The sequence below is a fragment of the Ictalurus furcatus genome, chromosome 1, assembly GCF_023375685.1.
Source record: "Ictalurus furcatus strain D&B chromosome 1, Billie_1.0, whole genome shotgun sequence".
NCBI lineage: Eukaryota > Metazoa > Chordata > Actinopteri > Siluriformes > Ictaluridae > Ictalurus > Ictalurus furcatus.
The window spans coordinates 11,573,346-11,597,711 of record NC_071255.1 but is presented as its reverse complement, the minus strand read 5'-3'; the positions used below and the strand labels follow the sequence as shown (position 1 = coordinate 11,597,711).

Sequence of the window (24,366 nt, the reverse complement as noted above, 5' to 3'; positions counted from 1 at the left end):
CAGCAGTTTCTGAAATATTCAAACCAGCCCTTCTGCCGATCATAATCATGCCACAGTTAAAGTCACGTAGATGACTTTACGTCTTCCCATTAAAGTGACGCTTGTATATAAAATTTATTCCTAAAACATTACATTAGGGCAGCTGCGCTTATTAAAAGTTTTCCAATCAACATTTTAGTGAATAGTCTTTCAATTTTGTGTTAAATTTTTTTTGTGCTCTTATTTTTCTCAGTTCAGGAGCGCCAGTCTTCCTTGATTAAAAATCCATAGAACTGTGATGGATAAAAAGGATTCGACATCTCATGACCATGATTAGCTTTCTTTTATTAGTGGCATATAGTGGAAAAGTCAAGGATAGTCAATTAATGCTACAAAGTATTATGCATATAATAAGCAATATATGTAATAAAAGAATAATGATTTATGTAAATGACTAATGCCATATTAATCAAATGTAGCCAATATTATATGCTTTGAATAATATAAGTACAGCTATCTAAAATCTAATATGGAACAATATTTTCCAAACTTATAGATCAATGTGAATTTATAAAGCAATAGAATTATAGCATGAATTTAAAAATATGCATGCCAAATGTATTTTGGCAGTTTGCGTTATTTACACATTAACCGTATCGCTCATTCTGGTGTGTACGTTTCAGTTCAGTCTTCAAGTACTATGCACTAGTAACAGTATTTAAAAGTAACCAACACTATTTTACCTACATTCCTCTAACTGTTTTTCAAAATGACCTGAAAAGTATCTCCTGCAGTTACTCAGAGAACTGTGGGCCCCTGTAAGATTTGAACAGTCCTATATATCACTTGTCATTTGTATTGTTTATTGCATAATTTCTTTAAGGAAAAATATATATATGAGATACAGTATGATCTCAAGCGCAAACACCGCTCTCTCTCTCTCTGTGTGCCTACAAACCCAATTTTAAACCCACTCAGGTGTTTCCCTGAATCATGTATTTCCTCTTTTCTTTAGAAGATGCGACTCATTCAGAAGTTGTTTCAGTTCCAGACCTTCAGGAAGCTATCCCAGGATCCTGTGCAGCAAGCCATTCCATCAGATGTCACACCGAGGCAGCTCACTCGGTTATCATGGCCTGACAGTGTTCCTGTGGAAAGAAATCCAGCATTTACGCAGAATGATAATAGCATAACCTTTATAATATCTTCTCACAGCACTGAGCTGTTTCGCCGTATATCCAAGATCCAAGTGGCCCAGATCCTAGTTTCCTTCTTCTGTCTTCTAGTTGTCTTTCAAGGCATTTTTCAATTTCCTGGTTCCTAACTCACTAATGCAGTCACTAATCTGCAGTAAGCACTTAATCCAAACACCCTGGATGGTGCGCAAGTCTATCTCGGGGTTCTGTGACCTCACCTGTGAACAATAATTATTGGTCCCCCCCCCCCCCCCCCGAATAAACAGACTCTGTTACATGGCGTGGTCAACTCCTACCAACTCTGAGTCTTGCCACAAAGCCAATGAAATCACGTTAACCTCTCTCATCGTTACTCTTTCATTCTCCACTGGCTTCTCTTTCATTTCCCCTCACTCACCCACTCGCTCAGCCTTCAGCATGTCCCAGATGTTGCAGGTGAAGTCATCGTAGCCAGCCAGAAGGAGGCGTCCGGAAAGTGATGGTGCGAGGGAGGTGACACCGCTATTGAGGTTCGAATCCTGGTAGGTGGCCAGCTCCTGATCACCGCGCAGATCGTACAGCCTGCAGGACGAGTCGTCTGAGCCAGTGATCACTGCATTACCGTTGGGGAAGAACTGTGGAAGGAGGAAGAAGAGTCTACGCTTTTGAAACGTGCGTGAAATTGATGATAATTTAAAATAACGTATGTGTTTGAGAGCCAGAGAGAGAAAGGCATTCACCCCAATAGCATTTATGTCACTCTCATGACCATAGAATGTCTGTTTGCACCGGCCCTCTCGTATGTCCCACAGTTTGGCTGTGTAGTCACATGCTCCTGAAATAAAACAATTAAAATCTGGAGACACAGCCATTGACATGCAGTCACCAATGTGGCCAGAAAAAATCGTCTTCTGTGCTCCAGTCTCGATGTCCCAGAGACAGCTAAGGAAAAATGAAAGATTCTTAGTATTGGACTGTACAGTATGGCAAAATGATTACTAACGTAAGGATGTCACAGTATTATCTGTTTGCTTCCTATTTGTTGCAGGCAGTGCTGAAGTGCAGAGGAACAAGGTGCTCACCAGGTACAGTCTCCAGAACCGGTGATGATCTCGGTGTCACTCAGGAAGCGACAGCAAGACAAATAGCCTGAGTCATAAAAAAATAAATAAATAAATAAAAAATCAGGGGAATTAGTGAACATGTAGATAACACCCCTTATACTTTTTTTTACAATTTTTTTATTTTTATTTTTTTAGAAATACATGGCACAATACTATAAGTCTTCTAGTTATGATGTAAAGTAAACAATTCTACATATTTCCTTGGCTTTATATTTGATATAATTGTAGATCTAATAACGGTACTTGCAAATTCTCCAAAATAAAATGTTTATCTGTACATATAAAGCCTTAATCGGGTGTTTGCACCTGTATGTGCAGCCAGCTCACGCATGACCTTAATATGGCCGTCTTTAGGCATCAGGTTGTAGATAGAGCACATGTTATCCAAGCCACCACATGCCACCAGGTTTCCTGAGGGAGCGTAAGCACACGTCATCACCCACGAAGACTTCAGTGGGATGGCGTTCACCTGGAACACGGACATGTGGCAAAGGTCCAAACATTCAAATTCATCTTTCAATGATTCAATGAAACTTCCTAAAACATGTTCCATGTATCCCATGCATATTTGTACTTAATTAGATGACGTAATGATTCATATTACATCAGCAAGATTTACTATTTGCATGGAATTCTGTACATTTATCAGCTGTTTTCTTTACATGACCTGTTTCCTATGTGACTTCAGAGCTGTTAGGCTTTGACCAAATGGTACCTATATACAGTACTCCGGAACAGTACCTATATACAGTACCTATATACAGTTCTCCGGAACAGTCTCCCTTTCCATGTGAAGTCAGCTTCTTCAATAGGCATTGTTAAATCATCATCACTGTAAATGTATTTTTATTCTCTAGCTTTCGAATAGGTCTTTTAATGACTTGAAATATGTAAATACTTGATGATGTATTTAAAGGTATCTATTTATTAATCATTATTCATATTAGTGTCACTATGTTTTTTTCGATTATTTGGTTGATTGATTTGTAAAGCACTTTGAGTCAACTTCTGTTGTTTTAAATGTGCACTATAAATCTGTATATCTTAAAATATAAATAACTCCATGGTTCATGAGTTATATGGTGTGAGATTTAAAAAAGATATTTTATGTGTTTTTAGAAATACATGTTAATTACTGTATGTTCTTAAATTTTAATAAGCTTATTTACTTATTTATTTCTTTTTTAGCATAAGTGGCATTTTATCCCTAAAACTATGCAAATTATACACATCGTACTTTTCACTAGTTTTTTTTTTTCTTCCAATAAATAATTTATTTATAAAATATCTTTTTAAAACAGTTCCGTGAAATAATACAATTTTGATAAACTGGTATGTGAACATGTGTGGTAGAAAAAAAAAAGTGAAATTCAAGTCAAAAAGGACTTTTTGTGATATGCAAATTAGCACGTTTGTCGCTATCTTTTATAAGAGATTTGCGATACAAAACTATTGCGTTGACATATTTTATTGACTTTTGAAACCATGTGTTTCAACAAGGGACCTATATAAATGTACATAAATCACTTGTTGGATGCTGTACCTTGTTGGTGCTGTAGGTGTCCCACACGATCAGTTTGCCATCCTGAGATGCGCTCACACAGAGTCTGCGAGATAAACACAGAGGTACTTAAAAGCAAGGTTGGAAAAAACAAGTGAGAGAGGCAACAGAAAGTGTGTTCAACAGAAAGTAGATCACAACATATGTGTTCAGTTAGAACTCATTTATTACACTTGAAAAAGGCTAATCATCCACATGCCTGCTGACTGATCAGTGTGTCAGAGCAGTAATCCAGCTACTCGATCACATCTTTAATTATGATGCTTACAGAAAGTCTGATCACTGGCTTGCAGGCAGGCATCTTGGTGTGTGTTAGTGTTTCAGTCGAGTGTAGAGGTTGGTGCACTGCTGGCTAGCGCTGCACTGCTGGTAATTTGCATGTGTGTGGTTAAGCTGTGTATATATATATATATATATATATACACACACACATGTATGCATGTGTGTGTATGTATGTGTGTGTACTTTGAATCTGTGGCCCATTGCATGGCGTAGATCTTGGCCAGGTGTCCTCTCAGTGTCTTTCTGGATTTGAGCTGAACCTTTCCCAATGCTGCTGTGCCTGAGACGCTATCCTGCAGCGTGGCATCCTTCACTCCTTTACGTGCCTCCTGTGGAGGTCAAGGGTCAGAGAATATGTTCACGGTGACAAACTGATGTTAAATAAAGGCACCGTTTCAGACTAATTAAACAAAACATCATGCAAACTAAAGCAATCAAAGTTCTATGGAACTAATTAAAAAATAATAATAATAATAACTAGATCCCGATGTAACCTACAAGAAAACAATCCTAGCATGTAGATGTGTAATTATTGGTCCAGTTCAAAGCCACAATAATGGCTCATTGGCAGTGCTAGGATTTGAACTCATAACCTTCCGGGCACTACCACAGAACCAACAAAAGGTTGTAGTACAAAGAAACAAGTCGTACTACTGTCTTTATGAGTGTATTTTGAAAACCATGAACTGATCTTATGTTCTATAACAGTTTAATGTTAAAATTAAGTTCAACATGTTGTGTGTGTGGTGTAAGATGGTATAGTTCAGACTGGAGATACTAACAGAGATCTTCTCCTTGAGGTCCTCGACCTCCTTCCGAAGTTGCGCCATTTCACCCATGGCAACAGTTGTCAGGCAGAACCTCCAACCGAGATGAACGGGAAGTGAGATCAGGTGAACAGAGCGACTTCTTGGAGGAAATGGTAAAAAGGCAGACGTAAATAAACAAAATACATTTAAAGTGACGCAAGTCCCTTTAAATGTCAATGTTTCATTCTATAATGTCACTCCATAGTCCTCACTTCTATAGGAAGGTCACATTTTATTGAAACCAAAACACTCCCTCCCTGCCTTAGGTGGCCATTTGCAATTCAAACTCTTCTCAACTGGTTTGCAAATGGTCACAAATAAGGATGCACGCAAACATACACTGATTCAACCAAGCACGTCATCAAAACATTAACAACAACAAAAATCTCCCCAATACACACTGAATGCACTCATAACAAGTAACTTCGGGTTTTATTTTTTATCTTCAGTACACTTCAGTCTTCTAGCACACAACGTGTCGTATACATTTATGTCTCCCAAGCAGTGATAAACACTTTCTACATCGATCTTACTTCGGATTTCAGTTTACAGCTCATACATGCAGAACACAAAAGTTATTCAATTCTCATATAAGGCTACACAATGATTTGAAACGAACTCTATTCGCTTGGAATGAGTGTCATTTATTTATTTATTTATTTATTTAAGCATTTGAAATCCTGAACTCTTTCGAAAAGAATTTACAGTGCATTCCTGCAGCATCTTAGAATATAATTAAACGCCCAAAGGGAAGACTAACGACACAAACAACACTCAATTCATTATTATAGCTAAATCTTACCTTATAAAGCGAGGTCACGTTTTCTGCTATTGCCGATTAAATGCGTTAGTGTCTCTAGCCAGCTCTTATGACCAAATGAGTTTGCCTAAAATTTGTTTGAGGAAGGGGTGTGGGAGAAGGTGCAGGCAGGGTTCGAGGGAGGGAACTGCTCCGTCATGGACATTAGTCAAATGGTGTCGTTTTACATTTTTTTCATAAAGTGAACACGAGCGCAATATGTCTCGGTAGGGTTTTTGCGATTTTGTCCATCGAGCCCTTTGGTGTTTATCAGATTAGCTCCTAATAAAATAGGGATGATGTTTTCAGTATGTCGTGTAGCATAGGGAGGCCAGGAGGCCCAAGATAGGACCACACTAGCATCACAGACGAAGATGGAAAAATGGAGAGATGAGGAGTACTGGACAAAAGAGCGAGAGAGCGCGAGATAGAGAGAAAGATGGATGAAGGCAGGATGGGTTTAGAGTGGGTTTAAATCCAGGCTGGTGAGATTTTAAGGAGGGAAGCCTTTTGGCTCAAATCTGCTCTCATCTGATTACAGACTGCTCTTCGCATCTGGATAAGAGCTGGAAGGGTAGGTGGAGAGAGAGAGAGAGAGGGAGAGGGAGGGAGAAAGGGGGGGAGAGGGAGGGAGAAAGGGGGGGAGAGGGAGGGAGAAAGGGGGAGGAGGGGCGGGGGGCTGTGTGGGTAAGGGGTTCGTGAGTGTGGCCTAGACATCATTTGAATCCTTGACACTGTCCACTTTGAATGATGTTTCATTACTTTCATTAGTAGTCTGAAATACAGCATGCACCTGATGTTTTATGCTTTTGATTTATTTCGTGTTAAAGCATCACCAGTAAAATAAAGTTCTTTCACTGATTTGATTACTGATTCAATGGCTTAACATGTTCTGATTTCAGTTCGTATACTACTACTACACTACTACTACTACTACTACTACTAACAATAATAATAATAATATATTTAGTATAGTGTAGTATAATTTCTCATTTGGTGTCAATAGTCAGAGAATCTCTAGTTTCATTTGTGTATATTGTTTTAAATGTGACAAAAGATTTTTGGTCATTTTTGACACACACACAACAGAATATAATGGAAGTGTTACTTAAATGTCACTTACCTCCTCCTCCTCCTCTTCCTCCTCCTCAGTTATATGCTTCTTTTTCTGTATATTTGCTCTTGTATTTATGTTTCCTTTCCTCTCCTCTTGTTTTTTTCACATAACGCTGTTTCACACTGAGCCGCTCTGCTTTACCCTCGTCCTGATCTCTCCTGCCTCTCTGCCACTTCTGTGCAGGACAGATGATGTTTGTAGGGGATGAAATGAGCTCAGAATTGAAAGGATAACGCAGAGGACGCGATGAGTGAGAAGGAGGGATATTTGCCTGCGAGGAAAAGGGAAAGTCAGGAAAGAAGTTGTCAAGTTCATTTACCTTCAAACCTGAGCTCATGGGAACAGATGATGGAAAAATGCATGTTGAATACACTTGGGAATTTGACATTTTTACTGCTCAGTACTGGTTTCTGACTGGCAGGAAAGTTATGTGTGTCTTAAGACGATTTAAATGCCCACAAACACTACTTAACACATATTGCACAGCAATTTATTAGAAAGATTTGATTGTTTTAAATGAAAAACAAGTCATTCATCTCAAACTGCATGGATATTAGTACCAATGAATACAACTCAAATTGGTTAGTGATCATTTGCCATTTTAAAAGTATTAAATCTTACAAAAATGTTCCTTCAAAAATTTGTTTCAAAATATTATTTTGAGGACCTAGAACATCTGTGATATCTATATTAGTGACGCATGTATTGCCAGTGGCCTGAGACATAAATTTGCAGAGTTCAAATCACTGCATGGCGGTTTATTATTCACCGCTCGCCATGTGACTCACTCATAAGCAAAGCAAATGACTCGAGCGTGTGTTTTGTTTTTTTGCATCTTCAAGATGGCAGCATGCACAGACACCGTGTCCACTCTCAACCTGTCTCCGCTTGACTTGACTAGTTCTCTGAAGAGTTTTTATGACACCTTTGTTCTGTAGCAGTAAAAAAATATAAATAAATAAGCTCAAGTATTTTTTGATGATGGTCTGGAGGATCAACTTTGTACGTGCTCTGTGTAGAATTTAAAATTTGTCATTTGTTTAACAAAGCTTGAGAAGTTGCCAGCAGGAGGTTCTGTAATGATTTGGGTGTGTTAGATATGGATGGATGCAGAGGAAGATGCACGCTCACACTGCAGTTCTAATTAAAAGATTAAGTGAACTGATAAAGAAATTAAATGACAATATACACAAGCAAAAAAAAAAAATTAAGTATTAAAAAAATGTTTCAATCGATTTGATTTTTTTCTTCCCACTTTTTACAGCTTTCTTTTCTTTTTTTTTTTGCTTCCTTTGCCAAACAAGTCAGTAGCTCCTAATAATTTATACCACCATGCTGCTGAAATTCCTCATGACAAAGGACTTTCTGGTTACTTAGTAAATATGATAAGCATTGTTTTCATCTTATAAGATAAGATAATACTTTATTAATCCCCAGATGGAGAAATTAGGGGCTTATTAACTTCAAAAGAAAGGGAAAAAAAAAAAGAAAAGCTGGTAAGATGACACGAGAATGTAATAACATGAAATGAAATTTTGGTGGACGTAACATGACATGTAACTGTTTGTATGACTTGTTGTTTTTTAATGAATGAAAAATGTCATTATTGGCAAATTGCTGTGGTGTAAGAAGAATAAAGCTCTTTGGGACATGCTGTTACTGGAAAATAATTTACTTCAGGGTGTTAACAGCCCTCCATGTCACTAATCATAATTAAGTGCTTATGTAATGTAACCAGCGAGCTATGTACAGATAGTGATACAGTATGCTGCTGAGGATATGTCATGTGCTACTGATGACTTTTTGTGACCCTACGCAAACCAAACTCAAAAATAAGACGCCCAACAGAAAACCCAACTCAGATACATAATTATGTTTTACATGCTACTGTATAATGTAAGTTAGTTAAATAGTTTGATTAACTTTAGTTAGTTAGCTTAGTGGGTGAGGTTGCTAGCACTTCTAAGGAATTTCCCGTCCACATTTCCACCCGATCTGATGTAATTCTGTACACTCAGCATTAAGGATTGATCTGATGGAGAAACTGAAATGATGGTCACAATAGAAAGGTTTCAGACATTTATTTCCATGCATCTGCCTTGCTCTTTATGTACACTGCTTTTTATAGTCAGCAGTGGAAGATGAACATCTCCTCAAGCCATTAACTTCTCACGTGCTCATCTTATTGTTTAATGCACATCATAGCAGATAAGAAGCATTTACAGGGTTAATACTATATCACGTGCTCATATATATATGTAAATGTGTGTGTATATATATATATATATATATATATATATATATATATATATATGTGTGTGTGTGTGTGTGTGTGTGTGTGTGTGTGTACATATACATACATACACATGCACACACAATATATATATATATATATATATATATATATATATATATATATACACATATATATACACACACTATATAAGAGCTAAGACATTAGTACACACTCAGTGTTTTTTTTTTTTTTTTTTTTTTTAATAATGGAGGGGATTGATTCAGTAATTTCTTGCCTGGATTATTATTCCATATTCTAAATGGGAGCTTTGTAGGCTTCATAAACAAATGCACTCATATGCAGAGGATTATGTGTAATCTCTCTCCATCCTCCCCCTTCGATGAACACTCCCTCTTTTATATCCTCCTGCTCATGTTTTGCGCCTGCCGTGTTTTCATCAGTGTTAATGTGTAGACTATCACTCTACTCATTTCTTCCTCTTGCTGTCATCGTTTAAATGCTGTCTAGCGCATATTGTTAATAACATTTAACAACAAAAGTGTGATCCAGTTAATCCTATTTTTTTTATTTATTCATTCAGTAAAAAAAACAAACAAACAAAAATCTAATAAATTGTGTCATATTGCTGGCTGCGCTGATGCTACGCATATATACAGAAAATAATTCACACACACACACATACAGCTTCAGAGATGCTTTTGGAGTGAATATCAAATGTTCCTAAAGAGATCAGAGATCTTGGTGGATCCTATATAAGAGCTTCAATCACTTTCAAAGTTCATCTCTCCCACTTGATACTCTCTCCCTCTCTTTGCTTCTGCCCTTAGACGACTGGCTCCGCCCACTCCGAGCAGGTGCGAGGTTGCTATCTAACGCCTCCTTTTCCTCCTTTACTTTTTGTCCGTCTGTTCCCAACATGGCCTCGGCCTCCTCTCGTTCCTGCAACCATATGAACAATTAGATGGACACAAATTCTAACACTTTGCACTCACTCAACACACCTGCACGACTGTATCATTATTCAAAATGTAAATGTCACAAACACAGTGGCGTTTATTAGTAACTGAAACTTGACAGTTTGTATTATTTTGTCTTTAATTGGAGAATAGTTATACCAGCTATATCAGGTGAATTGTGGACCAAACATATAGTTCATGCACAAGAGAGCTAACCATGCCTGGATTCTATATGAGGCATTTTCAACTAGATGTTGTTATTCTTGTCTCTACATAAAAGTAGAATAAAGCAGGCTAACATGAGAGCACCATAATTAATCGGTCACAAATAAACAGTAAGCGGTACACACCAATCAGCAATAACATTAAAACCACCTTCCTAATATTGTGTAGGTCCCCTTTGTGCCACCAAAACAGCTCTGACCCGTCAAGGTACGGACTCCACAAGACCTCTGAAGGTGTGCTGTGGTATCCAGCACCAAGACGTTAGCAGCAGATCCTTTAAGTCCTGCAAGTTGTGAGGTGGGGCCTCCATGGATCGGACTTGTTTATCCAGTACATCCCACAGATGCTCAATCAGATTGAGATCTGGGGAATTTGGAGGCCAAGTCAACACCTTGAACTCTTTGTCATGTTCCTCAACTCATTCCTAATAAATTTCGCAGTGTGGCAGGGCGCATTATCCTGCTGTAAGAAGCCAGTGCTATAAGGGAATATTGTTGCCATGAAGGGGTGTACTTGGTCTGCAGCAATGTTTAGGAAGGTGGTACGTATCAAAGTAACATCCACATGAATGCCAGGACCCAAGGTTTCCCAGCAGAACATTGCCCAGAGCATCACACTGCCTCTGCCGGCTTGCCTTCTTCCCATAATGCATCCTGGTGCCATCTCTTCCCCAGGTAAGCGACAAACACACACCTGGCCGTCCACACGATGTAAAAGAAAATGTGATTTATCAGATCAGGCCACCTTCTTCCATTGCTCCATGGTCCAGTTCTGATGCTCACGTGCCCATTGTAGGCATTTTCGGCAGTCAAAGTCGCTCAGATACCCATTTTTCTTGCATCAAACACATCAATTTTGATGTCTGGACATTTTGTTTAATATATCCCACCCTATGACAGGCACCATTGTAATGAGATAATAAAATGTAAAAAAAAAAAAAAAAAAAATGAAGTCACTTGTCGGACTTTCCTAACAAGCAACCATATTTTTTAAAACCAGCCCAAAAAAACGCAATCCGTGATTTTTTTTCAAGCGACTTCAGAAAAAAAGAAGCCCAAAGTCATGTATTATAAGCGGACTTGGCAAGTCTGATAAGTATACCTCAAACCATCAGATTCATCTGCGCACGGGAGTAGGGCCGAAGCACAACCCACGTAAAAAATAATAAATCCGCAAGTAACTTCCAATTTTAAGTTTCAAACAGAGATAGCGATAGAGACTCAAAAGTTCAGCACTGCAGCTTTAAACAGCTTTAAACTGTTTTACCTTAAATAACCACCAAATAAAGTTCATATGAGAGAGAAAGTGAAAGTGCAGAAGTAAATATGGACCTATTATAGATCTGGATGGATTTCAATACAGATTACGTTTCAGTTATGCACGAATGGGTGCACATTTTTACGTTGAATCTCTTAGCCGGTGTGGATTTAAATATTAGCTAATATAGATGCTTGCATGCAACTTAAAACTCATCAAAAAGCTTTCTTTAGTTGCCAGCTGTTAGTCCTTATTTCTTACAAATATATAATTAGGTCTGTATTTCATTGGTATTATGTGTTATGTTAAAGTGGGGTGATATAAACAGTGAACTTCAATGGAGCTGGGTGGTAAGATAGGGGACAAGACAAATATCATGAGAATACATTCTCAACTGCGTTGGTGGATTTGAATGTCACACCCTCTTTTACACCCCACTACCCACTGCAGTGTGCAAAGCCAAAAAAATAGCAACACACTTGCAGAACTAGCTTGCACTGACGCAGAAATAGAACTCAAAAAGGCTTTAAAAACATAAAATAAAACCGTTTCTAATAAGGAAACCCGCTGTCGAAGGGTATCATAATGTAGTACCTTTAAAAGGGACAAACTAACAGCTATTCAGTGGGCTAAATGGAGAACATCTATAGCCTCATTGCTTAATTGGTAGAAAAATTTGTCATGTCTTGGTATAGCATAATATAATTTGCTGATTAAAACGTTAAATTATTGGGAAGGATAAGAAATGTACAGATTAGATTTATCCTCATCATGTGACTTGATTAGGAAAGCACTTAAAGACACAAGCAAGCAAGTGGTCTGTAGCGGTTCTGTTCAGCCTTTATAGGTTGACTACTTCTACTGCATCTCAAAATATTCTCTTACCATGTCCCTGTGACGTTTTTCCGTGGTGAACCAGAGTGCTAGTGCACACCTGCGGCCTGCCGTGACCGCCGTGACACCGTGAGGGTTCACAGGTCCTGAGGTGAAACCAACAAGGCGCCCACAGCTGGGCTTCACCCTGGCCTACGGAGAGAGGAGAAAGGCTGTGAAGATTACAACCAACAGAGTGAGGGCACAGTGTTCAAGAACAAGCCTCATGTTCTTCTAACTACCTAGAAATAGATGTTCTAAAGGGTAGTTCTCACTCTTTTTCTTATGCAATTAGTTTTAAAATATATATCCAGTTCACTCGAGTTATTAGGAATATAAACAATTTTTGCGTTAAGAGACAAATTACATGATCATTTGTTCCTCATAATGGTGTGTAAGTGACAGGACTAAAATAACCTTTTTTCGGTTTACATTTGGACTCTGGAATGCATTCCCTGCTCATTTAAGGCCATTTAAGGTATTTTAATTAATATCTTATGCTGCACTGTAACCTTTTTAATCTGTTTTAACCTGTTTTTATGTTTTGTTTGTATTTTTATTTAATTATTATTTATTTATTTATTTATATATATTTTTAATGAACTCTTTTTAAATCTCTTTTCTTTTTAAATGTTGCTTTGTGTTGCTTTTATGTTTTATGTAAAGCACTTTGAATTACCCTGTTGTTGAAAATGAATTTGCCTTAAGAGATGCACAGAATTGAAGTATTTTTAAATCTAACCTAAAAACTTATTTTTTTTTAGGTTAGCGTTTTCTTAATGGCTTTAACCAGTTTGTATTCAAGTCTGTATTTATGTTTTTGCACGTTTTGTGTTTTTATCTGTTTTTTTTTCTTGATATTTTCTTATTGTGTAAAGTGCCTTGAGAAACTGCTTTAAAGACACTATATAAAAATAAAGTTTATTATTATTATTATTACTACATTTACTTTACACACTTATTTATTTCACCTTGTTAACTCTCAGGTCCATTTGGAAAAGGATTTTGGAAAATGTTTGGAAATCTGGTGCAACCCATATGTAGAGATAAGAGAAGTCTTACTGTGATTGTTTTGGCATCTCTATCTGTGAAAAAGAGCTCTCCTCCGTCAAAATCATCGTTCAGGTAGAGAATCGCACTGCAACAACATTTTGCACACACGTGTTACATCTGCTGTTTTGTGCAAATAAATGGGTGTGTATTAACTGGAAGTGTGTACCGTATGTACCTTAAGTCTCTGTGTGTGAATGCAGGTGCTTCTCTCCAGCACTGCCTGGTCTCTGGCTCCAGTATACAGTTATCCACATGGACAGGGTGAGACAGATCCAACCGTCCGTCCTGATGCCCTACATACACAGATACACACGTATACTCCAATCAATCCTCTGAAATGTGTCTACGTCTGTGAGTGACCTCTGTTACTGCATTGGAGTGTTTGTGTACCTGGAATGGCGGAGCGGCAAACAAGGTGTGTGAAGGAGAAATAGAGAGCGGAGTGGCTCCTGAAATAGGAGTGAATTAGGATTCGAGCTCTCTCGCCTATTTCATGTAACAGCTTGGCGTCTGATTGGTTCACCATTCCATCCTGCGCCAACTGAAAGACAGAGATGTGCCTTTAGAACTCTTAAAGTGGTTATAAAGGCATAAACTGATGCTATTTCATGAACGTGTAATTCGTTTACTTTACCTTAAAGGCTCTTAAGACAGTCAGGCCCTCGAATTTCTCATGAGGTGTGTGTGGAGAACGCCGCTCCTTGTAACCATCACCGACTGATGCAGCAATCTGTGGCAATGCAACAGGATGCGAGGTAAGACCCTGCTGATCCCGGTTTCTGTGTCTAGATAGTACGTATCTACCCTTAGTAAGTATGTAAATAAGTCTTATTTATAGTGTGTATTTAAAAGCAATTTAAAAAATTGCAACCTCATTAATAATAGCATTGAAATACATAAGAACAGACACGTTGAACAGGCATCCACTTCACAAGATCAAAAGATAATATATAAAATTACTGCAAAAGCACAAGTGGCATTGAGTCAGGACCATGGGGGCTGAAAACAGTCTGAACAAGTATGCGAAGGGTTAAACCCCCTCCCTCTGGTTTTCATTTACTCCAGTAGTCTAAATAAATCAACCTGGATACATGTATAACTTACTGCAAGTTATGAGAAAAAAATACACTGATCAGACATAACATTAAAACCACTGACAGATCAAGTGAATAACATTGATTATTTTGTTACAGTGACACCTGTGAAGGAGTGGGATATATTAGGCAGCAAGTGAACAGTCAGTTTTCAAAGTTGATGTGTTGGAAGCAGGAAAATGGGCAAGCATAAGGATCTGAGTGACTTTGACAAGGACCAAATTGTGATGGCTAGACGACTGGGTCAGAGTATCTCCAAAACACCAAGTCTTGTGGGTGTTCCCGGTATATAATGGTTAGTACCTACCAAAAGTGGTCCAAGGAAGGACAACCGGCGGCAGGGTCATGGACGCCCAAGACTCATTGATGCGCGTGGGGAGTGAAGGTTAGCTGGTCTGGTCCGATCCCACAGAAGAATTACTGTAGCACAGATTGCTGAAAGGGATAATGCTGGCTATGATAGAAAGGTGTCAGAACACACAGTGCATCACAGTTTGCTGTGTATGGGGCTGCATAGCTGCTGACCGGTCAGAGTGCCCATGCTGACCCCTGTCCACCAACGAAAGTGCCTACAATAGCCAGGTGAACCTCAGAACTGGACCATGGAGCAACGGAAGAAGGTGGCCTGGCCTGATGAATCACTTTTCTTTTACATCATGTGGACGTTTGAGTGCGTGTATCGCCTACCGGGGGAAGAGATGGCACCAGGATGAACTATGGGAAGAAGGCAAGCTGTTGGAGGCGGTATGATGCTCTGGGCAGTGTTCTGCTGGGAAACCTTGAGTCCTGGCATTCATGTGGATGTTACTTTGATACGTACCACATTCCTAAACATTGTTGAAGACCAAGTACACCCCTTCATGGAAACGGTATTCTTTAATGTGACTGGCCTCTTTCAGCAGGATAATGCGCCCTGACACACTGCAAAAATTGTTCAGGAATGGTTTGAGGAACATGACAAAGAGTTCAAGGTGCTGAATTGGCCTCCAAATTCCCCAGATCGCAATCTGATCGAGTGTCTGTGGGATGTGCTGGACAAACAAGTCCGATCCATGGAGACCCCATCTCGCAACTTACAGGACTTAAAGGATCTGCTGCTAACGTCTTGGTGCCAGATACCACAGCACACCTTCAGAGCTCTTGTGGAGTCCGTACCTCGATTGGTCAGAGTTGTTTTGGTGGCACAAAGGGGACCTACACAATATTAGGAAGGTAGTTTTAATGTTATTGCTGATCGGTGTATCTTGATTACAAAAAATTCTCAGAGTTGGCTCAAGCTGCTCTTGACAACAAAGTTAATTTAAAAAAAGATTCATGACATTAAGTTTAACATTCTGTGACATGCTGGATTGCATTTAACTTCATTTTCCCAAGCCATTCACTGTGGCACTTCAGTGAGATTGTTAGTAAGCAAATATAAAGAAAAGAGTTCAGGATGTAGTGGTGATCCTTGAGGGACTCCCCAGACAAAGGTCGTGGTGAAGGAAAAGAAATCAGCAACACTGATGTAGAAATACTGTTATCGATGCAGTTAACAGCACTGCGGGAAAAGCACAGTTATTAGTTATACAGCTTCCTCGGCTTACATTTGCCAGCTGCGTCACAATGTCACATTCAGACTGGGACAAAACACCATCCAATACAACACGATTGGTTCCGTTCAGGGCCTCGTCATCCATTGTAATGGTCACACCAACCAGAGGAACTGGACCTCCTAAGACAAAGACAAAGGGAGAGAGAGTGGGATGAGATTTAGACAGCAGCACACATGTTTAACAAATTCAGGTTCTTTACACTCACCAGCATAGAATCCACTGTCGTCCACCTCTAACATCTTCTCTCCTTCCTTCAGTTTCTCATTAAGCTGTTCTCTCTCTGCTCTGAAAATGAGAAAGTGAGATGTCAGGTGCTCCCTGTAATTCTTCCTTAACATATCTGTGTTTGTGTCCATCGCTTTCACCTCCAGCTCTCCCTCAGTGACTCGGGAACGATGTTCTCTGGCGTCCACAGATCCTGCCAGAGACAGAGTGAAAAACATTGTTTAATTACTTTAAGTGGGGAAAAAAACCCAGTAAAAACAAAAGGAAAACTTAGAGGTGGTGTTTTACCGGGTCGAAGAATTTGAAATCGAGATTTTCCACTCCAAAGTAAAGCAATTTCTTTTCTGCAAGAGCTCTGCTGATGTAGTTGGAAATTTCCTGTAAAGAGAAGGCTGTTATGTTATACTGGCTCTCCTAGTTTTCGAGAAAATCTTAAGAAGACGAGCTCTATAGGTGTTTTTAAATCTTGGATATCTTGTTATATAGACAATTCATGATTTGTAGCAAATTTTATAGATTTATAGTTAATTCATTAGCGATTGTAGATTGTTTTGAGCTTGTGTAAAACACTTCAAGATGAATAAAATGCTAATAAAATGTAAGATTCTTCTTCTTATGATGATTATTATGAATAGCCTAATTATATGTATTTACATCATGTATTGTCCATGATTCTTCTATGAAGTAAATATTTATTTGCCTATTGTGTTTTAGACAGTTTATCAGCTTGTTTCACATGAGATGGCTCACACATCCCAAAAAGAAAGTCAGGTTTTAACACTTTATTTTTTGCTATTAGCATTATCATCATCACGCAGCAGTCCTACCTGTGAAGGGCCTGTGGCCTGTGCTTCAGTGTCGCCATCCAGAGACTCCGAGTAGAGCTGCAGGTTACTGAGTGACTCGGTGTCATTTGGGTAAAACAGCAGCAGAGAACGCAGTGTCTGCAATGCCCCCTTCAAGTCTCCCGCTACCATTACAACAGAGAAAAGCCAGTGAGTGCACATTAACATGGCCAACTATATGATCCATTAGTGTTATCAGAAAGGTCAATACCTTCATTGTATTATGTAAGGAATAAAACATGACATGCTGTTATGGGAAAATAATCAGTGGAGTGGTGTGATGTGGCCTAGTGTTGATTATTTTCCAATAACAGCATGTAAGTGTTGTATTATTCCACTGCAATTTTCTAACATTAACATTTTTTATTTTTATTTAAAGAGATAAGTTGAGATAAGATGAGACTTTATTATCAACCGGCACGATAATCCACACCGATAGTTTTTCCCAGCTGAGAAGTGTCCACTGTCATTATACAGTACGAGAGCGGCCTCTAGAGGTCAAATAAAAACTGTCACTGGCAAATTTTGTTGTGTTATTTAAAGAGTTTTTTTATTCCTTTTGGATGTCAGTATTTTATTTGTTATCTGGAGTGTTACGTTGTGGTTCAGTTTGGATGTATATCGTTTATTTACTTTAATAGTTATTAATTTATTAATATATAAATATTTATTTTATTTAAAAAGGTACAGTGCATTTTCATGGTGTAGTCAGTACTGTTTATTTTCGTAATAAAGTTCAGCAATATTTTACTTTGAGTGTTCAGTATCAATTTTAAAAACTATCGGTTGATTAATCGGTTATCGGCAGGTACTGCCCGACTCGGTTATCTGTAAAATCCACTATCGGCCATCCTCTAACAAAAACTGTAGAGAATATACACACGTGCAAAATGGAATAGAATATAACCAGATACACTCAAATGCAAGTTATAACAGTCATTATGCAGCATGGCACTTCATTCCCTCACCAGTCTCAGCTTTAAGTTAATAAGACAAAAAAAAAAGCAGCTTGTCCTGTTGCCGAAAAACTGGAAATCCCTCTGTCCTGAAAGGAATTGGAGACTCTTTCCAAAGAAACTAAATAAATCTTACAGAAAGTTTCATTGTATCAACAATTACATATGGTTTTGAATCCATTTATGTATGTGAAAAATCTGCCATATAATTCTGTGTCGTTACCACGGAAATGAGAATGTAGTACAGCAAGCACATTAATACACACCTTGCAGACGGAATTAGTGTCAGAGCGGCGACGTTAGAGAAAATTTCGAAAAAACAAACAAACCACACCTTCTGACCAATCAGAATGGAGCATTCAACAACGCTGTTGTACAAAGAGCTTTTATGGAGCTAGTGTGATGCCATATAGAGTATAAAAAGTTATGAGTCATAGTTCTCCTGTCATCTGGATGGAACGCTGTGGTGAACTCTGACCTTTATACTGGGCAATATGGAGATGCTCTAGCTGCATTGGAAGGAAATCCTCCTGAGGAGAAATCCGTCCAGGCCGTGTGGACACCAGAGCAACGCATGTTTGTTTGCATGCCAGTAGAGAGAGAATCAGGGCTATAGGATATAGTAAAAAAAATAAAAAAATGCAACCTTGTTAGTTCTCCTTGTCTAGTATATATTTACAAAATCATACAAAAAAAATCACAATAATAATATAAAATGGATGTTTTTGTGTGGAGTACAAACTTCTCTTTATTTATTTCTATACATTAATTCGTTTGATTTATTTATTCCATTTCCTCTCACCTGCAGCTTTTTCATATGCTCCCTCTACGCTGTCTGTCTCTTCTGGGAGGCGCTGCGATGTCACCACACACTGAGCTCTGCATTCATCTGTCTGCTTCAGCGTCTCGTTCACACACGCCTTCCATCTCTCCACCACTCGGGCCCAGTCAGAGGAGCTCTCAGCTGTGACGGCAGCATCATAGACCTCCTGCGTTTCCCCATAGGGACGGGATACATGATATGTGAGAGATAAAGATCTCGACATTTGTAGAAGTGAGCATTTGTATACTCCATCAGTCAGTAAAGGGTAAATATAAGAAATTAAATAGTGAATGAACGGAGGAAAGGTGAAGAGAGATTGATGACCCTGTTATTTGGAGGCTAATGTGGCAGAAAGTAATCAGAAATATTATTAAAGTAATGTCGACCAAAATAAAACTGATTTTTTTTTTCTTACTTTTGTACTGGAGCTACAAGGCATATAAAGAAGCATATTAAGCTGATATTTCTTGAACTATATTATCTTTATAATCATCCAAATCACCTCTGACAGACATTTCTGCTTAAAACCATGGGAACCTCAATGTCATGCATCTACCCCAGTATGATGTTTGCATGGAGTGGCACATATTTCTTGAGGAAAAGAGTAATTCATGTTTTAAGATGGCTGCTGCTGCTACTACATTTTTATTTTTAGCTATGCTACATACTGTATATTGTCAATTTTATAACTAACATGAAGTCATTAACAGAGTCAGATACCACAGACCCAGAAAATTATTCATTAGCTTGACATGATGATAATGATTTAAGCATACAGCCTGCATGATACTAAACGTCCCTTACTTGTCCTGTACATTAGCATCACTGCTGCAGTGCAAAACTGAAAAGGAAACTTGGGGGAAATAAGATGTCTTGGATGACTGTCTAAATTCTGAGTAAATATGTACATTTCATTGTTGGATGAACTTCTTCCATTAATAAAAGATGACCGAGGATGATTTTGAAAGACAATAACAAGATTCAGTGAAATTTGTGAGAGTCAACTTTGCCATAATCAATTTTGTAATTCAAGCTGTACAGAGGTAGTGTGTGGCTTCTGAAGTAATATGCAAAGATGCTGAATAATTTTGAACAGAATATACTGTATATACAGTTAACACAGGTTGAATGTTATTAGTTGTATAGAATTATGCCCATGTCCTACTGTTCAGTCCGTACATGATTTAACTGAGTTTGTTTTTTTTTTGTGACTGTTGCCGAAAAAAAATGCTTGATTTTGCTGTGGATTTTTTTCTTCAAAATTTGCGATACTGAGGTTTTTTTTGTGGAAAACGACTCAAATTGGTGAAATTGCAGTTGCACAAAATTGATTTACATGTTCTTTCACAGTGATGTTTGTTGGTAAATGAGACCAACTGTACTCTTGTTCGACACACGTGAACCGCTTTGACTGAACGCGCGTTGTGATGACGTCACATGATGCGTCTCGGCCCAAATCTGCGGAAAATCTGCGGTAATTTTGAAAAATCGCAAACTCCACTGAATATTGCGGCGTTTGCTTGATTTTGCGTTCATTTCTGTGATCGCAAAATCGCTAAATCCTGATGGGACTGACTGTTTCTGATTGATCTGTAATATGTAGTAGTTGATTTTGGATGGACATGTCCATTCCTACATATTTCTTGTCCCAAGCAAAGTGTGCATATTCTTACCTCAGCTTCCCTCACGTCCTCTCCTTTGCCTTACCCAGTGTTTCTCCAGTTCTCTCTCTCGGTCCTGAAAGTCGTCCTCTGTAACACCAGCCATACGTCTGTACTTCTCTATGTTGTTCCTCATCTCCAGGTGACTCGGGTTGGCCGTAAAGAATGTGCGAGCGGCAGCAGCAGCCTTCTTCGGCTTACCCAACTGCGCAAAGAAAGAAAGAAGGCGCTTTGACTTATTACTCTTCAATTACTAGTCAGAACGTGTAAATAATGATGTCCGATGTCTAGAAGACGTGCGGATAATTGGTTACACAGTAGGGAGCTTGTTTATTTACTGCAGACATATTACTCTACCTCGTAGTAGATAAGCTGCAGGAAATTGTAAGCGTTGCGAGTCCCGAATTCATATTCAATATCCGACGATACAGGAAGCTGACCGGAAGGAGTGACGGCTCGGCCCAGACAGAACCGTATACACTCTGCTCGCCGTTGGATCCAGTCCAATGCCCACAGATCCCAGATTCTGCCTTTTTCTGTGTCTGCACATGCACATGCAAACAGACACATAAGCAAACATACACTCACCAACCATTTTATTAGGAACACCTGTACCCCTGCTGCTCATTCATTCATTCAATCACCCAACCATGTGGCAGCAGGACGTTGCATAAAATCATGCAGATACAGGTCAAGAGCTTCAGTTCATATCAATGTTCATATCAAATATCAGAAAGAGGATTCAGAATGAAGATAAAAGAACAGATGAAGTTTATCTTCAACTGTCCTGTTTGGGTGAACCTGTGCCCGATGTAGCCTCAGATTCTTGTTCTTGGCTGACAGGAGTGGAATCCGATGTGGTCTTCTGTTGTTTTAGTCTACCTCAAGGTACATTCTGAGATGCTTTTCTGCTCACCACGGGTGTAAACAGTGGTTAAATGAGTTACTAGAGAACTGACTGAATATTTTTTTTGTTTTTCTCACCATACTCAAGCCAGCCTGTTTGGGAACAACAACCATTCCACAGACAAAGTTGCTGAGTAAGACTACATTTTTCCTCATTCTGATGTTTGATGTTAACATTAACTTGAAGCTCTTGACTTACAACAGCATGATATTATACACTGTGTTGCTACCACATAACTGCCTGACTGGATAACGGCATTAATGAATAGGGGTACAGGTGATCTTATTAAAGTGGCCCAGGGAACGTATAATAATAATGCACATACAATAACAATAGACAAAAGTAGGCCTATCACAATTGTGTATCAGTGGGCTGGCTAGGTCAGGACGAGACTGTACACTAACAGATGTATCTGACGGACGTGTGTGTTTGTGGCTTTGATGTAAACAAAGATTAGAATGTGAGAGGAGGAGGTTTCCCTCTCTTAAGATGTTTTTGCCTTTTCAGCCCGTAGAGCTGAGGTATAGAGCCATAAAGCTTGTGGATTTGAGAGCTGAGAGTTGGCCAGGAATGTCTGAAATGCATGAGCCAGAGTGCTTATGGACTAATCACGGATCACCACTGTCTAGTGACCTGTTGTTGAGCATCACTGGCCAATATCAAGCAGATACTGGATGTTAAGAGCTTTTACTGAACATTCTTTGCTAGCTTAGCTCATACATTAGTTTATCACCCTGACAAAACAACAGCTTGTTAGAGCAAAACAACATAAATACAGTATCAACAGGGCGTGAAATAAAGCAAGGACATAACATTATCAATCACTGTGATAACTGGGCTGATTCATTAAGCCATAGGTATAAGCAATTACCAAAAATGTAAAGAAAACCACTACTGGCTTTTAAAAACCCCCAAAACATTTTAGCAATTAGTTATTCATGCATCTTCATCCATCCATTTTCTGTACCACTTATCCTTACTGGGTCATGTGGACCCTGGAGCCTATCCCGGGGGACACATGGCAGGGGACACTCTGGACGAGGTGACAATCCATTGCAAGGCACAATCACACACACATTCATACACTTTTTGGAATCAGCCTAAAATGCATGTCTTTGGATTAGGAAAGGAAACCGGATTACCCAGAGGAATCCCCTGAAGCACTGGGAAAATATGCAAACGCCACACACACAGGGCCACGGGTTGGTGGAGGGTTCAATTCAGCCCTGGAGGTGTGAAGCAAATGCACTAACCACTAAGCCACCATGCCCACTCTTGCAGCTTCAGTAACTGCTTTATCCCGAGTTGTGGTGTATCTGGAGCCTATCCCGGTATCACTGGGTGCAAGGCAGACAAACTCATGCAGGATGGGATGTCAGTCCACTGCAGGCCATTATACACACACATTCACACCTAGGGGAAATTTAGTGTAGCCAATATTCTGGTGTTTTTAGGCAGTGGGAAGAAGCACAGAGAGAACATGTGAAACTCCGTACAGACAGATGAGGATCCGGTCAGGGACCCTGGAGATGTGAGGTGGCAATGCTACCCATTGTGCCCTACAATAACTTTCTTATTTATTTATTTATTTTTTACAAGTGTTATGCCCGTATACACCAAATATAAACATCCATTCATGTACCGCTTATCCTACTCAGGGGAGGAAGCTGGAGCACACAGGGGGAGGCACAGGGAGAGCATGCGGGCTCTGCTCACATGGGGTGGAGACGGGATTTGAACCCCCAACCCTGCGAGGCTGGCGTGCTCACCACTAATCAACCATGCCCCATAGAAAAACAACGTATTTAAAAAATAGGATTCTTCAACTTCAGCTTACTGGCAAAACAAGGCATGTGCAAAAGAAGTTTGCTAGGTGCATACTGGAGGGGCTCTGTGATCACAGAACATCACTGTCCCTCATGTAATACTTCTGATGTGGAAATAATTATGACGTAGCCACGAATATGCAAATGAGCGCATGCAGTTATCTAGCAACTTTCTCAGCCTGATTTGGTTGCTTTGTTATGGTAAAGAACTGGCAGCTGTGCTGAAGGCTACCTAGTCTGGCCACTATCTCGTCCTCCGCAGTCGAGCAGTCGTCGTGGCATTTGCGCCTGATCTTGCGCAGGGCTTCCCGGGTCGATATGGACAGCTCGATGAACTCGGCCGCTTTCTCCCAGTCCTCCGAGAAATAAGCCCGCACTCCGCGGTAGTAGAGCTCGTCGTAAGGCGGCAGCAGGCCGGAGAGAGAAGTCGAGCTTCCCGAATTGACTGCAGCCAGACACACGCAGCACAGAGAGGCCAGACTCAGCGCCACGTATACAGGCGCTTCAAGGCGCAGCGCCATAGTGCCCAGCGCGTAGGGGAGAGACTGGGCTGATGGAAAGAGGGAAAGGAGAAAAGGAGAAAAGAAAAGGGAGGAGTGAAAGAGATGGGTGGGGATGCAACCAGGAGTGTGTGCGAGATTCAAAGAGGCTTCATAAAGTCTAAAGACTACAGTCTGTAATATCAGTCAGCTGTTACAGAATACAAATATAACCATATTATAAACAACATCTGACAGCTTGCAGGGGGAAAAAAAAATTACAACAGCAGCTTTACATTAAAGTTTTCAAAGAGTTTTGTTCTCTCTTCAACCTCATGTGACCAACTTTTCAGTTCGCTACTTTACAAAACACACACACACACGCGAAAGCCCTGTTCTGTAACATGTGAGGTCAATGAGCCTTAATTGTCAGAATATATGCGCATAAACTTTTGTATTGTCCATGTGAAAGGCATAATAGAAGGTCC

The 24,366-nt window shown here is 39.4% G+C and overlaps 2 protein-coding genes across 3 annotated transcripts; both read right to left on the bottom strand.

The window, feature by feature from the left end:
- Positions 1 to 936: 936 nt before the first annotated feature.
- On the bottom strand, positions 937 to 7,505 carry gnb3a (guanine nucleotide binding protein (G protein), beta polypeptide 3a). Of its 2 annotated transcripts, none has more exons than XM_053625540.1 (9): positions 6,853 to 7,505; positions 4,904 to 5,030; positions 4,305 to 4,450; positions 3,822 to 3,885; positions 2,585 to 2,747; positions 2,237 to 2,303; positions 1,895 to 2,096; positions 1,573 to 1,789; positions 937 to 1,127 (listed from the first exon to the last, which is right to left on the bottom strand). In XM_053625540.1, the coding sequence occupies exons 2-9, from the start codon at positions 4,958 to 4,960 to the stop codon at positions 1,021 to 1,023; spliced, it is 1,023 nt and encodes a 340-aa protein (XP_053481515.1). In that variant the 5' UTR covers positions 4,961 to 5,030; positions 6,853 to 7,505; the 3' UTR covers positions 937 to 1,020. The 2 variants fall into 2 exon arrangements, with proteins under 2 accessions (XP_053481515.1, XP_053481506.1); XM_053625531.1 differs by lacking the exon at positions 6,853 to 7,505 and adding an exon at positions 5,733 to 5,794.
- Positions 7,506 to 9,320: 1,815 nt separating this feature from the next.
- Positions 9,321 to 23,972, bottom strand: p3h3 (prolyl 3-hydroxylase 3). The gene is made up of 16 exons (XM_053625484.1): positions 23,632 to 23,972; positions 21,024 to 21,208; positions 20,713 to 20,871; positions 18,985 to 19,171; positions 18,661 to 18,792; positions 17,209 to 17,351; positions 16,670 to 16,759; positions 16,522 to 16,574; positions 16,362 to 16,441; positions 16,148 to 16,275; positions 14,102 to 14,197; positions 13,858 to 14,008; positions 13,643 to 13,760; positions 13,477 to 13,552; positions 12,427 to 12,567; positions 9,321 to 10,042 (listed from the first exon to the last, which is right to left on the bottom strand). Exons 1-16 carry the CDS (start codon positions 23,918 to 23,920, stop codon positions 9,875 to 9,877), a joined length of 2,196 nt encoding a protein of 731 aa, XP_053481459.1. The 5' UTR covers positions 23,921 to 23,972; the 3' UTR covers positions 9,321 to 9,874.
- Positions 23,973 to 24,366: the final 394 nt, after the last annotated feature.

Coding starts and splice junctions, on each gene's coding strand:
- p3h3 (XM_053625484.1), bottom strand. CDS start 23,920: ATGGCGCTGCGCCTTGAAGCGCCTGTATACGTGGCGCTGAGTCTGGCC. Junction 21,209..23,631: donor CGAGATAGTGGCCAGACTAG/GTAGCCTTCAGC, acceptor GTGCATGTGCAG/ACACAGAAAAAGGCAGAATC. Junction 19,172..20,712: donor GAGAACTGGAGAAACACTGG/GTAAGGCAAAGG, acceptor GGGGAAACGCAG/GAGGTCTATGATGCTGCCGT.
- gnb3a (XM_053625540.1), bottom strand. CDS start 4,960: ATGGGTGAAATGGCGCAACTTCGGAAGGAGGTCGAGGACCTCAAGGAG. Junction 3,886..4,304: donor CAATGGGCCACAGATTCAAA/GTACACACACAT, acceptor TTTATCTCGCAG/ACTCTGTGTGAGCGCATCTC. Junction 2,748..3,821: donor ACACCTACAGCACCAACAAG/GTACAGCATCCA, acceptor TCCGTGTTCCAG/GTGAACGCCATCCCACTGAA.